Here is a 16,503-nt window from a genome sequence, read left to right as displayed (position 1 = left end):
TGTAGAATCGGTATCAATTCCTAGAGGTGGTTCAGAACCTCGAAACCGGTCGTAACATGTAAGCATAAAATATCATTGAAGTAAACCTATAGTCAGGAGCATCAATCTGATAATTCTTATTATAAATGGGAATGGCTTGTGTCACCTTGTTGTCACTTGAAACACTATTATTCCAGGAACCTATGACTGGTAGAACAGGAGCAAGTGCATTCATGTTCTCTACATAGAATAGAACGATAGAATCTTATCATGCCCAGTCTCCTTTCCTGGGCTGAGCAATTATAGTAGCTTTTCTTATTCCATGAACAAATATCACAATATTTATTATTTCAGCATTTGTGCAAAAACTGACACGAGAAATATAATGACAGTGCTATGAGAAAATTACAGAATTTAGTATTTTTGTCTTCTTTTGAGTCATCCTCCTCGGATGCAAATATGATAGCTGAAGAACTGTTTAGACAATTTATATATGGCAATAACTTGTTAAAATTTTTCAGCAGATCAGTAGATAATTCACTTAAATTTTGTCCCATTTTGGCTTTTTATTTGTCATCAAGGTGTGGTGGTGTAACATCTCTGACTGGAGGAAAGGAAGATCACTGGTCCGGACGGCGAGGAGAGTTTGTCACTATGCCAATTTCACACCTCTGGTATCCCATTTCCCTCAGCGGTGATTTTCCACATAACACCATGATTTTGCTGTTGAGCCAAAAATCTGCCACGTCGGTTACACGATTGAGAATGCTGCCATTACCAACGGCACAACCTCACTGTTTCTTCAGCAATGTCGACAACATCTCTCAAGTGCTCATGAATTCCACATGCAAAATTGCTAAATATCCACCAAGGCTTGGATAATACTACAGTGCCAAACAACATAGCGACAATGTCTTCATTGTTCACCACATCTTCGGACCAACCTCGCATCACCGCAGATGTCAAGCAGTGAACTGTGTCACGACAAGTGTAGAATTTACTGAGTGTGTTTGCGATAAACATTCCAGATTTGACACTGAGCGAGTCTATTCCTGGCACTTTAGACAAAAGTGCTGCAGAGAATCACAATAAACAATAACCGCTCACCTCCATAACATGTTAATCTAAGTGCCTTCGACATCCACACAGGACAAAACATTGCATTTTCCAGCGCTAGTGATTATGAGCGTGTATATGAATGTGTCGAGCATATTATCAGAAGAGACCTATCTTTAGATGAATTAATGATTCGACTATATATATAAAATAAAAGGCATGAAGATATATATGCTGAACATTCCAGTTGGTTTTATAAACACATGTGCTGTGTACAAATTACTTGGCGATATTGGTGGAAAATTTAACACTAAAAATGTTGTTTCACGCTTTTCAGAGAAGCTGCATATTGGCCATCATATTTACATGTACGATTATTACAATAGTCTTGTGTTTGCTGTGTGATTATTAAATCTGAAAATGCACTGCTGTGAAACACCAAAGTTAAATAGGAGGAATGCTCCTAAAAATGAAGTACCTAGAAAACGGAGCCAAGGAAACACAATTGCTCGCTATCTGCAAGGTTGATCATTGAAAATGGATGGAAGAAGTGATGTTAGTTTAATTTCCACCAAATTTCAGAACAGACTGACACAAGTGATAAATGTCATGGCAGCAAATAATCTCAGAACCACTACATTGCAAATATGTCTAGGACTAATAGGAAGGACTAGATGATGTTGACACGTTTCAGTTTGCAATCCCTTTACAACGAATACTTACAGAATCAACTGAAGGAAAAAAAGCAAATCATGAGGAAGAGGTGGAAAATTGTGCCAAACAAGGCAAGTATACTGACAAAACTTACAAGTATAGAGACTGTCCGAGCAATCCTGGATTATGCCTGGCATAACGTATGATAACATGATTAGTGAGAAACGTTTTATAATGGATACTATTAACATTTCTAGAGAGAGCTGTTTCTTGTACGAATAACGTCAAAATGTATTTTGTGTAATATTTTACTGTTCAATGTTTTCAAGGTCAAACTTTTTCCCTTGTTTGTCAAAGATGCAAATTTGCTCATTGTTTGTATTGATACTTTGCAGTGACAATAAATCAGAGGTGCTATTGAGATTTATTGAAATAATGTTCATGACACATACAATGTTATTACACAATCTAAGTGCAACTCATGCTTGTGTGTGTTAACTGTCAGCTTCTAAAGTGAAGGACAAGAATTGCATAATGTTGCTTGAATAATATTTCAATCCATAGCGCACACACACAATTACCAGTCTCTGCCTTATAGATTGGTGGCTCGTGCCTAACAGTTCTGAGAAGGAGCTGAGTCTCTCATGCATAATGTTTTAATATATTACTTTTTTACTACTAACTCTATTCACACCAAATTTTGCAGACAGTATCCATATACACTATTGAATGTGCCTGCAAGCTTATATTGTTGTACAACAAATAGTTCAGGATATATGACATCTATGGCAATGGACCAGTACCCTTGTAAGATTCAGGCCCAACCAAAAAGTGTTAAGCCTACAGCAAACTTATTACCTGGTCCAGAACCAAAAGATCTGAAATTGCCCCAAGAAAGTTGCTTCAGGTAATTAAAGAAGTTTAGTCAGTGAAATTTGATAAACCAGAAAGTATCAACCTAAGGTGAAGCTCACAGCGTGCCATTTGGAGTAGATACTTTAAGTTTTGCATGCAGTCAAAGATGGGCTTCATCACTGATAAGGAGGACTCAATGTACAACTGTTGAAACAGAGAACCACCGTTAAGAACAACGTTGTGATGTAACAGAAAGCAATTGCAGTCAAATCCACACTACCTTTTCTATGGCATTACTTCCACTTACCTTCCTAATTTGTGTCAATACATACTTTTTTTTACATTTATTATACACTGGTGTCCAAAATTAAAGCAACAAACAGAAATTTAGAATGATTGTGTTTATTTTGCCACAAAACAGTATGAACAGGTGATTCTGGGATTCAAATCGGGAGAGCGAGCAGGCCATGCCATGTCATGTGTGCAATATGTTCCATTACCAAGTAAACACCAACCACACATGCTCTATGAGGTGGAGCATTGTTGTCCATCAATACAAAGTCTGGACCCACAGCATCTCGCAACAACTGCACATGATCTTGTCACCATAGCTGACAGCAGTTGCTGTTTCACCCTTACAATTTCATGAAGGGGGGTTCAAGTGAAAAACATAATCCCTCCCCACATCATTAGGGTGGTGGTGGTGGGTAGTGTTTAACGTCCCGTCGACAACGAGGTCATTAGACATGGAGCGCAAGCTCGGGTTAGGGAAGGAGTGGGAAGGAAATCGGCCGTGCCCTTTCAAAGGAACCATCCCGGCATTTGCCTGAAACGATTTAGGGAAATCACGGAAAACCTAAATCAGGATGGCTGGAGACGGGATTGAACCGTCGTCCTCCCGATTGCGAATCCAGTGTGCTAACCACTGCGCCACCATCTTTAGGGATCTTCCTTGATATCGGTCTCTTTCTACAATGTTTGGGTCCCAAAATTGTGTTCCATGTTCCCTCCAGATCCGAATCCATTGAGAATCACTCTCAAATCGGGACTCATCTGTTAAAACAACATTGGTCCACTGTTCGACCAACAAACACACATTGGTGACTCCACTCTAGACATTACCTTCTGTGAAGACATGTCAGAGGTAGACAAGCAGCAGGTCTCCAACAGTAAAGGCCACTCTGCCAAAGTCTCTGCACACCAAAGGCCACTCTGCCAAAGTCTCTGCACACCATTTGCCTCGATACAACACGTCCAGGGTATGCTGCAAACTCACATGCCAGTTGCTGTGCAGTACTAAGGCAGTACTGTCGTGCCCTTACAGTCAAATAATGGTCCTCTCTTCTGAAGTTACAAGTGCTCAGTTACAGTGTCTTTGGGACACATTTTCTGACTGTATACACTGTCGCTACATTCAAGAAATAACAGAATGATTCACACTAAGCCATCGGACCACATCAGTTTACGAGTGTCCTACTTCCTTTCTTTCTCTGGTCCTCCACTGCAGAGTGTCTGGTAGCATCTTCTCTGTGCCATACTGCACTGTCTGTGACTGTGTACACAGCGACTGTGGATGTCAGGCTACCCAGCAAACACTACCTCGTTTCATAGGTGCCCGAAATCATCACTGGCACAGTTGTCTGTTAACCAGAATGCCATCTTCTGTGCGGAACACGGTACGGAGGTCTTGTTTACAGTTTGTATGATTATATCGTGAATTAGACACAGGTCAGGAAAATAGCAGTTCTTTAATTTTGGATACCAGTGTAGCAATATACTAATGTCACAAGCTGAAAGCAAAAAACAGTGTACACTGTTTTGATGTGAGGTATGTGCCATTTTGATGGACAGAATAAGTTCTAAGATTGTGTTTTTTAATAGAAAAATAATTTTGAGAGAATCTTATAAAAATCTTTTATTAAACACTGCGCATATATTTCATAGATTAGCACACATTTATAGATTTTTCAATGTAATACAAATTCTTATGGCAAGAATCTAGTTCACATAGGACATCTTTCCCAAACATTTTTGTATCAGCATAAACGAAGCACAATATAAATGACACAGTGAAAAAGAGGCACTTCACAAACTAACCTTACATACATATATTTTCTTCCTGGCAGTGATAATTTTATGTCTTCTTCATGTTATCCATCCTCTCTAAGTTTAGCACCAGTAGTCTTACTACAACTATGTAGGAGATTACATAACTCCAACAAATTAATGGCCTGCAGAAGCGGATAACAGAAGCTGACAGCAGTAAGCTATTAGTGCACCTCAAACAATCATTTTATTAGTAAGGATCTGTGACTGAAAAGAATATTGTAAACACAATCTAATGAAACTAACTGCAATTCTGGCAGACCAGTGAAACAGTGATCACACTGGTAGTACCATTTTAGTGGCCAATCATTATCTCGTTAAATCATAGTTTTGGGATGCAGTGGGAGTGGTCAACAGATGATTAATTATTTCTATATTAATTTGTATTTTAAATAATGGAAGGCAACTGTTATACATAGATTAATTACTTCTACATTAATTTGTGTATTAAGTAATGGAAGACAATTGTCACACATTGATTAATTATTCCACATTAATTTGTAATTTAAATAATGGAAGACAATTGTCACACATTGATTAATTACTTACACATTAATTTGTATTTTAAGTAATGGAAGGCACACATCACACACAAATTACCAAAATCTTGTTTTAAACATAAATAAAAAAATTACATGTAATGAAGTTAATCAAAACATATTGAATGTGTCTAACAATGTAGTAAGACAACATCAAACAATCTGAGATCAGAATTATCGGCACAGCAAGTAATTAACTTGCAAAAAGAGTTGTCAAACTCTTATCTAACCTACTAATTCTTATTTTCTATTCTCCTTTTTGTGATCTACTGTACATAAAAGTTGCAGATCAAGGGACTACTAAAACACTCTGGTTACTCTACATATTCATATAGAAAAAACACACATTTATGGAGAACAAAGGCACATAATGACTTAAACTAAGAACAGACATGCACTGTCCGGTTACAGAAGACAAGACACATTTTTAATCTACAGTCAGCAAAAGGTAGGCTGTGGCTCTTTTGCAGATAGCAATGCTCCACAGGTGACATTTTTGTTAAATCTGTGGTGTCAAGCAAATATGAAGTTATGCATTTTGAAACTGATGAAGACAATACTGTATTTAATGTTCCTGTTATGACAACCATTCATTTTCTGTTTACTGTGATTATAGTTAATCTCAACTAGTAAAGCTCTTGGCTTAACACCTTCGCTGCGGCTGACGCTTATAAGCGTCACAACAAGCCACGAGCCAGTATCGCTACACGCTTATAAGCATCTGCGCTCACTGTCGGATTACTCAGTCTAGTTGCAGCGTCTAAGCTAGCATAAGAGCGTGTACACCTTTGTGTGGTCAGTTATCGAACATATATTGTTCGTAATGGTGACTAATGAACAGACACCTGGACCTTCGAATGTGAAAAGGAGCAGGAAAAGTGTTAAACTGACAGAGGAACAGTTACTTAGTGTACTAGACGACAGTGATTTTCTGTGTAGTGAGGACGAGGCATACCATGGAGATTATCATTTAGAGGCTGCAGAAGAACTGCAGAGTGATGATAGCATGGAAGCACAGCTTTCGAATCCATTTCATGAAAGTACCTGCCATTTCAGAGTGTTACCGGCCCGCACTCGCACGTTGCCGGGCCGCACTGGAGAGTTGCGCACCTGCACCGATGCCGCAGCGGAAGTGTTAAGCTTATTTCTATGCTAGACAGCGACTGTCTCCAATCTGCTTAATTTCAGCTCATGTTTTTGTATTTTGTGAAAAGGTTATATAATACTCTGAGTGTTGATTTCAGATCCAAGTTGACAATATCTGGAAACAAATTAGATTATTATTGACTTCTTGAAACACCTGACTGTAAAACAGATGAATAATAGACTATTTCTAAACAGGAAGGTTAACTAGCCATGAAAATTATTTCACAAAGAGTTATGACTGATCACTGTAAAATAATATATAGCTAAAAAAAATGTCAGTTATAAAGAAGTCTACATACCTTCAGGTCGAGCTTTCGGCTTAGCTAATCCCACATCTTGCATAAGTTCAAAGGCAAAGGCAACATTATGAACTTTTTGATCAAAATCTTGTGGTGTTAAATGAAAACTATATAAAGGCACAAAGAAACCTTCCAACAAGCCCATCAAAAGAGTTAGATAAACACCATCATGAAACTGTGTATCAAGATCAGTCACATCAAGATTTACTTTGTTCAGATGCTTGTTGACAAATGTAACCAAAGACTGTAAACAAAAGAATTCACTCAATTTTCTGACATCATTAATATTCAAAGCAAATTTTTAAATTGGTAACATACCTTTTTTACAACTTGCAGTTTGTCTGGTGCGTGGTCAAATAATGTATCGAAGGCATCTCTCTCACAGCGCATCCCGAGGTCATCATAGGTAGTTGTTATTTCTTCTAATACTGTCCGATGGCTCAGTGAGCCATCCAGTTTCTAAAGCAATACAAATTCCTCAATACACTGTATGCTGAGTCCCATTAACTTTTTTTTTTACAAAACAGATGATTAATGCTGCATGATTTCCTTTTGCTAATGGCATTTTTATTGCATCTCATGAAGTCTCTACATCAACCAGAACTGAATCAGGTATTTCCATACTCACTACATGGCAATACAATTACCTTCATTGAAAGAGTGTGTGTGTGTGTGTGTGTGTGTGTGTGTGTGTGTGTGTGTGTGTGTGTGTGTGTGTGCGCGCGCTCGGTTTCTATATAGATATAAGATTTTACACAGTTAACATTAAATACCACAAACTGATTTGTTCTGTTGGACAGTCTTTCATCGCATACGTACTTTCTCATCTGTCATGTGCAAACTAATCGAAAGAAGTTCAGTGAAGACTGACTGAATGTTATGCTACCCGTTTCAAAATAATAGTTGCGGTTAGTGGCCATTTTGTGTAGTAGTTTCAAAACTCCTTTTTTTGTAAAACAATCTACCTTTTTACATCCTGCAATACAGTACATCTTTATTTTACCCACATAATTTTTGCATTTGTTAAGAAAAAACATGTTCTGCTAGCCTCCTTTAATGCCGAAACTCTTTTTTCCTCTGATGCATTTTATTACCGGTTTCCCTGCTAGTTTACCAATTTCTGAAGTAAATGATAACTTTTTTATCATATTAACTCTTCCGTTTTTGCTCAACCTCTCCCCACAACCACATAACTGCTTATCAATCCAGCAATGCCCATCACACACAAACACAAACGCGCTTGTAGGGGCAAGTGATGCGAAAGTGTAGTGAGACTGGCAGGAGGGTGAGGGGCAAAAAGACATATTATTTAAATGTTATATTATTTAAATGTTTCAGAGAGAAGTTGTTAGTTATTAAAGGGCAATGCAGATGCCATAGTTGGAAAAAAAAGCATCTGTCATAACATTATACTGAACAAAAGGACTAGAATCATCTTGGAAAAGAGCTATTCATATAAGAAGGCACCTCACTCGAACATAATCCAAACAAAATGCTAGACAGTGATTGTAGCAAGATAACTGTAATGTCTGACTGCTTTTGAAGATAATGGTATGTGTGATGAGGCAGAAATGGAGTAGACAAGGAAAAGTGAGTGTTTTAATAAAGGAATAATATGTTTATGTAACTTGGACATGGGGCTGAATATTATGTATGAGAAAATAGGGAGAAGGGGGGTGAGAGAGAGATTGTTTTAGATCTTGGAGATCTTGGCTAACAGTACTGTCACAGGAATGTAATGGCATGGAAGATTTATTTCTGCATGAAGTGAAAAGAAACATGTTTTCTGGAAATGGTTACTAAATGTTTACATCACACAGGCAGTGTTAGTCAAACAAAGGCTGTGGAGAAGTAGTCTGTGTGAAAAGCATTGCAGTTGTTTTTATTTGCATACTTACTTGCTAAATACATGGTCTACAATCCATGGCAACAAACAAGGAAAATGTCTGAGAACTGTGAATGCCAGAGCTAAGAAAAGGTTCTTTGGATAAAATATCAAACTAAAAACCTGTGTCTCAAAAATTCTAGAGAAAATTGTTTTAGGGCATTATTTTATCCGTTTTCTTGTATGACATGCTTTTAAGTTTCATAAATAAATGTTCTCCTCTTGCAGTACAACAACATGGTTTTAAAAGTCTAAACCTAAACAGACAGTGATTTTTTAATTCTTAGACTGTGCTTTAAAATCCCTTGATCAACATATATTAGCTGTAGGTATTTTTCTAGAACTATCAAAAACCTTTGATTCCTGGATCATAACAGTCTGCTCAAAAAATTAAAAAGATGGGTAGTAAAAGGTGTAGCACATAACTGGTTGTGTTCATATCTAAAAAATCACATGCAGAAGATATCACTTCAGTATGAATTCAACACTAAGAATTAAACAAGAAACAACTCCTTCCTTTCTAGTGGATTGCCAATAAAATATGGCATACTGCAGGGCTCAATTTCAGGTCCACTATTCTTCTTGATTTGTGTGTGTGACTTTGTTGAATACACGAGTCCTCAAAAAACTATCCTATTTGCTGAAGACACCAGTATATTGCTTACTTAAAGTTAACAGAAAGCAAAACAACAGTACTGCAGGTATACTGTGCACAGTTAAACTCATTCCTTCAATATGGAATCAGTTTCTGGCAACACTCAACTCACAGCATAAAGGTTTTTAGAATGCAATGAGCCCTAACAATAATTTGTGGCCATAAAAAGATGCAGTCTTGAAAATCTCATTTTCCGAGCTTGATGTTCTGAATGTTCCAAGTTTATTCATTTATGAAACTATCTTGTTCAACAGAGACTACCTCTTGGAAACAAATTACTACAGAACAAAGATGTACACAACTATTGTACCAGAGGGAAGTCAAATATACACCAAAAATATCACAGAACAACAGCAAATAGAGGAGCATAATTAACATTGGCGAAATACTATGCAATAAAATATCAGAGGAAATAAAAATTGCTATATATCCAATAATTTAAGTTAAACTAAAGGCATTTCTAATAAAGTACTGTTACTAATCTGCAAAAGAATTTCTGAATATGTAGCAAAAAAGTTACTTAAAAATTAAATTACTTAACTGGATAGATAAAAAATCTACTCACCAAGCCACAGCAGAACACACACATTAAAGATGGTTGCAATTGCCAAGCTTTTGGAGTCAGTGGCCCCTTCTTCAAGCAAAAGGGTTGATGGGGAAGGAAGAGGGGTGAAGGAAAAGGACTGGAGAGGTCTAGGACAAGAGGTAGATTTTGGGGAAAGTCACCCAGAACCGTGGTTCAGGGGAGACTTACCTTACGGGATGAGAAGGAAAGACCGATTGTTGTGGTTTGCATCGGACGAGATTTGAACACCTAAGAGCTTAAAGGTGGAAGACAGGGTAATATGCAGATAGAGATTACTGCTTAAATATCATGCATGATTTAATGAGTTAATAAGAGTGAAAAGCTAAGTGCATTGTCCGTAACAGAGGTCGGAGGGGGTAGTAAAAAATAAATGGGAAAGATGTGGAAAACTAAAGTGGATTGAAGCAAATGTAGTTACAGGGAAGAAATGCAGAATCGGAAGAAACTAATGTAAATTAAGGCCAGGTGGGTGGGGAGAACCGAGGACATACTGTACAGCTAGTTAATTGTAAGAGTAGGTTGTTGTTCTTGTTGCTGTTCTTCTTCTTCTTCTTCATGTGGTCTTCAGTCCAAAGACTGGTTTGATGCATCTCTCCATGCTACTCTATCCTGTGTAAGCCTCTTCATCTCTGAGTAACTGCTGCAACCTACATCCTTCTGAATCTGCTTAGTGAATTCATCTCTTGGTCTCCTCCTACAGTTTTTATCCTCCATTCTTCCCTCCAATACTAAATTGGTAATCCCTTGATGCCTCAGAATGTGTCCCACCAACCAATCCTTTCTTCTAGTCAAGTTGGGCCACAAATTCCTTTCTCCCCAATCCTATTCAATACTTCCTCATTAGTCACGTAATCTACCATCCAATATTCAGCGCTTCTATTCTCTTGCTGTCTAAAGTGTTATCATCCACATTTCATTTCCATATATCGCTACTCTCCAGACAAATACTTTCAAAAAGGACTTCCTGACACTTAAATCTATACTCGATGTTAGTAATTTCTCTCATTCAGAAACTCTTTTCTTACCATTGCCCGTCTACATTTTATATCCTACCTACTTCAACAATCATCATTTACTTTGCTCTCCAAATAGCAAAACTCTACTACTTCAAGTGTCTCATTTTCTCATCTAATACCCACAGCATCACCTGATTTAATTCGACTACATTCCATCATCTTCGTTTTGCTTGTTTGATGTTCATCTTACATCCTCCTTTTCAAAACACTGTCTACTGCATTCAATTGCTCTTCCAAGTCCTTTGTTGGCTCTGACAGGATTACAATGTCATCGACAAACCTCAATTTTTTATTTCTCCTCCCTGGACTTTTATGCCTACTCCAATTTTTTCTTTTGTTTCCTTTACTGCTTGCTCAATACACAGATTGAATAACATTGGGGGTAAGCTACAACCCTATCTCACTCCCTTCTCAACCACTGCTTCCCTTTCATGCCCCTTGACTCTTACAACTGCCATCTGGTATCTGTACAAATTGTATATAGCCTTTTGCTCCCTGTATTTTGCTACTGCCATCTTTAGAATGTGAAAGAGAGTATGCCATTCAACATTGTCAAAAGCTTTCTCTAAGTCTACAAATACCTATCTTCTAGGAGAAGTCGTACAATCAGTATTGCCTCGCATGTTCCTGCTTTGCTCTGGAATCCAAACTGATCTTCCTCGAGGTCGGCTTCTATCAGTTTTTCCATTTTTCTGTAAGGGATTCATGTTAGCATTTTGCAACCGTGACTTATTAAACTGATTGTTTGGTAATTTTCGCGCTTGTCAGCACTTGCTTTCTTAGGAATTGGATTATTACATTCTTCTTGGAGTCTGAGGGTATTTCACCTGTCTCATACATCTTGCCTGCCAGATGGAAGAGTTTTGTCATGGCTGGCTCTCCCAAGACTATCAGTAGTTCTAACGGAATGTTGTCAACTCCCAGGGCCTTCTTTCAACTTACATCCTTCAGTGCTCTGTCAAATTATTCATGCAGTATCTTATCTCCCATCTCATCTTCGTCTACTAATCTTCCATTTCTATAATGTTGCCCTCAAGTATACTGCACTTGTATAGACCCTGTATATATTCCTTTCATCTTTCTGCTTTCCCTTCTTTGCTCAGGACTGGTTTTCCATCTGAGCTCCTGATATTTATGCAGGTAGCTCTCTTTTCTCCAAAGGTCTCTCTAATTTTCCTATAGGCAGCAACTATCATTCCCATAGTCTTTCATTTGTGCTGTAGCCATTCCTGCTTAGCCATTTTGCACTTCCTGTCAATCTCATTTTTGAGACGTTTGTATTCCTTTTTGCCTGCTTCATTTACTGCATTTTTATATTTTCTCCTTTCATCAATTAAATTCAATATCTCTTGTGTTACCCATGGATTTCTACCAGCCCTTGTCTTTTTACCTACTTGCTCCTCTGCTGCCTTCACTATTACATCTTGCAAAACTATCCATTTTTCTTCTACTGTATTCCTTTCCCCTGTTCTTGTCAATAGTTCCCTAATGCTCCCTCTGAGACACTCTACAACCTCTGGTTCTTTCAGTTTATCCAGGTCCCATCTCCTTACATTCCTACTTTTTTTGCGGTTTCTTCAGTTTTAATCTACAGTCCATAACCAATAAATTGTGGTCAGAGTCCACATCTACCCCTGGAAATGTCTTACAATTTAAAACCTGGTTTGTAAATCTCTGTCTTACCATTATATAATCAACCTGAAACCTTTTGTTGTCTCCATCTCTCTTCCAAGTATACAACCTTCTCTAATGATTGTTAAACCAAGCGTCAGCTATGATTAAGTTATGCTCTGAGCAAAATTCTACCAGGCAGCTTCCTCTTTCATTCCTTACCCCCAGTCCATATTCACCTACTGCTTTTCCTAACTTTTTTAATTTGCCTACTACTTGCTTATACTATGTATTATTGAAATTTTCTTTGACTTGTCCAATATCACTTGTACAATTTGTGCTGTATGATAAAACTATAAAACTGGGCCAATAACACATCAATCAATCAGTCAATCGACAATCTGATCTTTACAAGCAAAGTAGTTGAGAAGGATGATCGTAACAGGCCATACAAGGTCCAATTCTTAATTACGTTTCACAGGATGCTGAAACATGACATCAGGTGCTAATTATGTACACTGATTCTTTATGGCGGAATTGTCTTACAACTAGATAGTACACCAAAGTGATACTGTGAGAAAAAGGCAGCACTGGCCATAGAACATAATAGTTCGTGTAGGAGAGAAATGATCATATAAAAATGTTCAAAATGGACACAAGGAAAAAAATTCAATGTGCATCATTAACAATAATAATAATAATAATAATAATAATAATAAAAACAAAGCAGGGTGAAAAGAGAAAAGTGAGAAAAACAGACAAAGTTAGGAACACCCACACCTACATTCCGAATTTCCAGCAAGAATTACTCCCTAGCTTATCTTTCTAAATAACATCCAGTATGTTAAACAGATAATGTTGTGAGGTCCCTTATCCTCCCACATTAGAATACCTGTTATATTTCAAGACATTTCTTGAGATCTTGGTGATCACTTTTACCACAGGGTGTGTGTTACATAACTGCAACTACCACTGGTTTACCACTGGCATAGCACTAAGGTGGCAAGTAGATAACTACTGGGTGATTCAAAAAGAATACCACAACTTTAGGAATTTAAAACTCTGCAACGACAAAAGGCAGAGCTAAGCACTATCTGTCGGCGAATTAAGGGAGCTATAAAGTTTCATTTAGTTGTACATTTGTTCGCTTGAGGCGCTGTTGACTAGGCGTCAGCGTCAGTTGATGCTAAGATGGCGACCGCTCAACAGAAAGCTTTTTGTGTTATTGAGTACGGCAGAAGTGAATCGACGACAGTTGTTCAGCGTGCATTTCGAACGAAGTATGGTGTTAAACCTCCTGATAGGTGGTGTATTGAACGTTGGTTTAAACAGTTTACAGAGAATGGGTGTTTGTGCAAAGGGAAAAGTTCTGGACGGCCGAGAACGAGTGATGAAAATGTAGCACGCATCCAGCAAGCATTTGTTCGCAGCCCAGGAAAATCGACTCGCAGAGCTAGCAGAGAGCTGCAAATTCCACAATCACATTGCCACTTGGCACTTATCTGTCCGTAACTACCTGAACGTCAACTACCCGAGGCGATGGATCGGCCGCCAGGCAGCCCGTGACAGAGCACTTCATCACTGGCCTCCAAGAAGCCCTGATCTTACCCCCTGCGATTTTTTCGTATGGGGGTATGTTAAGGATATGGTGTTTCGGCCACCTCTCCCAGCCACCATTGATGATTTGAAACGAGAAATAACAGCAGCTAGCCAAACTGTTACGCCTGATATGCTACAGAGAGTGTGGAACGAGTTGGAGTATCGGGTTGATATTGCTCGTGTGTCTGGAGGGGGCCATATTGAACATCTCTGAACTTGTTTTTGAGTGAAAAAAAAAAACCTTTTTAAATACTCATTGTAATGATGTATAACAGAAGGTTATATTATGTTTCTTTCATTAAATACACATTTTTAAAGTTGTGGTATTCTTTTTGAATCACCCTGTAGAATCTGTCGTCATCGTGTAGCCGCACTCACTACTGTATTCGGGATAATTATTCCCACTCTGTTCAGATGTGCTTAAGGTTTCAGTGTGAAATGATTAATGTTGTATTGTGACATACAGAATCCTGCTAAAACAAAGTGTAGTTAAATTGGCTTTGAAGTGAGTAATAATTTTGATAGTAAATTGTACAGTATGTGAGCCTGCATTAATTGTTATTAATCAAACCTTTCATTGTCTGATTCCTAAAAGATATCAGGAAAAGAAAATGTTTCATTAGATCACAGAGATGAAGAGGAGAGAAGTATCATTGGTTAATACAGCATCACTGAGGGATACTCTTATGTATGGAGACCGGTGACAAGGACTTGGCATCCTGCAATGATCTTCTGATCTGGAGCCCCAGTGCAGTGTCAACATATAATAAGTTAATTTGCCATTTTCAGTGGTACCTCCATTTCTCAAGCAACTTTGGACTGGAGAAAAGATGTAGATAGTGAACTGCTCTTCTGATTATAAATAACAGAGTCTAGTCAAAGTGAGAATCGAGATGTAATTAGTAAGGGCAGTGTTGATTTGGGTAGTTTGGACATCAGTGGATGAATCAGGACTAACTGACAAAATTCATATTGTAGAGACAGCTTAATATTACAGTTCAAAGTTGAGAACAGACACAAAATCGAAAGAGGCAGGAATAGACAACAACCATGCTGATAATGTAGGAAAGCAGAATGTGTTAATGCATTTATTATAAAATCTGGGTGTAAGTTTGGACAAGAAAATAGAAGATAATAAGCACGAGTTGAACCAAATATGTTCTGTGGTTACTCATCTTTAAGAAAGAAAGTCATCATTGCTCAAAAACCTGCTGCAAGAGTAATATGTGGTGCACACACACCACCATTTTGACTACTGCTTCACACTATATTTGTTCCCTCATTAAATTTGTTATAAACAAAAGGAACAATGATGTACATAATTATAACAGCAGAACAAAAAATGACATTCATTATTCAACATTAAGGTTGCCTTTACATGTTTGATATCAAGATGATAATTTTTATCACTCTCATGTAAAACTAAATTTTTTGACAAGCAAGGTTGCTGTTCAACACTGTCGATCTAAAGAAAAAAACTTTTGTAGATATTCGGCATGTAGCTATAGTTAAAAATTAATTTGTGTGATCCATGGAACATGAAACTCAGTAACTAACTGAAGGCTGATAATCAAAAATTAAGTGCATATGTAAACAAAAAAGCTCTATGAGCAAAACCAAAAATTGAAAATAGATTTGAATGGAATGTTGAATAAAAAAGTTATAAAAAATCATTATGACATGTAAGAGTTATTCAAGGATTTGAAAAATGAACTTATGTAATCAACAAATGCCAAGCATTCTGATGACACGCAGGACAGTAAACAATGAGAAGAAGAGAGAGAATCCAAGGAGACTGAAGTTCAATCTCACGGTAACAAGAAATTCAGATTGTTGAACCAAATACAATAATTATCTATACCAATTTTGATATGCAAAAATCATGTGACAAAAGCAATTCAGATTGCAAGTAGATTTCTGATGTATGACAACATTCTTCCAATCTTGAAATTAAAGTTAATTAGCTGGATCAATTGGACAAGATCAAAGAAAACTGCAATACTGATACTGGCTGAAGCTGGAAATGACAGGATACTGATTTGCTGATGCAAGAAAGCTCCAATGATAACTGCTACACTAACTTAATAATAACAGTGCTTAGCAATAATATTAGTACTCTTAACTTAAGGATCAACTATTTTGCTACCGACGGACAATTTAGCATTTCGTGTTCACAAATTGCTGATGATGTGCATTCTACTTGTAATGTTTGTGACTACATACAAGGTCAGTTCAAAAAAATTCTGGAACTTTTGAGCACAAAATTTTTCTATGCTTACATTTTACTTATTGTGTATGGTCACTTTCAAAATACTCTCCTCCACAATTGATACACGACTCCCAATGCCATTTGCACTTCTGGAAGCTGTTTTGGTACACCTCTTGCTGGACCGCACAGTGCCCAATCTGCAAATTTTCTTTTATCGCATCTATAGCAAATCTTCAACCTTCCAATGGGGTTTTCACTTTGCAAATAAAAAAAATACCCGCAGGGGCTAGGTCCGGAAAGTACGGAGG

The 16,503-nt window shown here is 37.6% G+C and overlaps 1 protein-coding gene across 5 annotated transcripts in view; it reads right to left on the bottom strand.

Moving 5' to 3' along the window:
- Positions 1 to 4,433: 4,433 nt before the first annotated feature.
- LOC126260908 (beta-parvin) overlaps positions 4,434 to 16,503 on the bottom strand; it is a 129,339-nt gene continuing 117,269 nt past the window's right edge. For all 5 annotated transcript variants that reach the window (XM_049958365.1, XM_049958366.1, XM_049958369.1 and 2 more), the window contains exons 7-9: positions 6,953 to 7,093; positions 6,635 to 6,878; positions 4,434 to 6,450 (exon numbers count right to left, since the gene is read on the bottom strand). In XM_049958365.1, coding sequence (XP_049814322.1) covers positions 6,374 to 6,450; positions 6,635 to 6,878; positions 6,953 to 7,093 — 462 coding nt within the window. In that variant the 3' untranslated portion in view covers positions 4,434 to 6,373. The remainder of the gene's footprint in view (positions 6,451 to 6,634; positions 6,879 to 6,952; positions 7,094 to 16,503) is intronic.

This window comes from Schistocerca nitens, chromosome 5 (assembly GCF_023898315.1).
Source record: "Schistocerca nitens isolate TAMUIC-IGC-003100 chromosome 5, iqSchNite1.1, whole genome shotgun sequence".
Taxonomy (NCBI): Eukaryota; Metazoa; Arthropoda; class Insecta; order Orthoptera; family Acrididae; genus Schistocerca; species Schistocerca nitens.
This window is presented reverse-complemented; position numbering and strand designations above follow the sequence as displayed.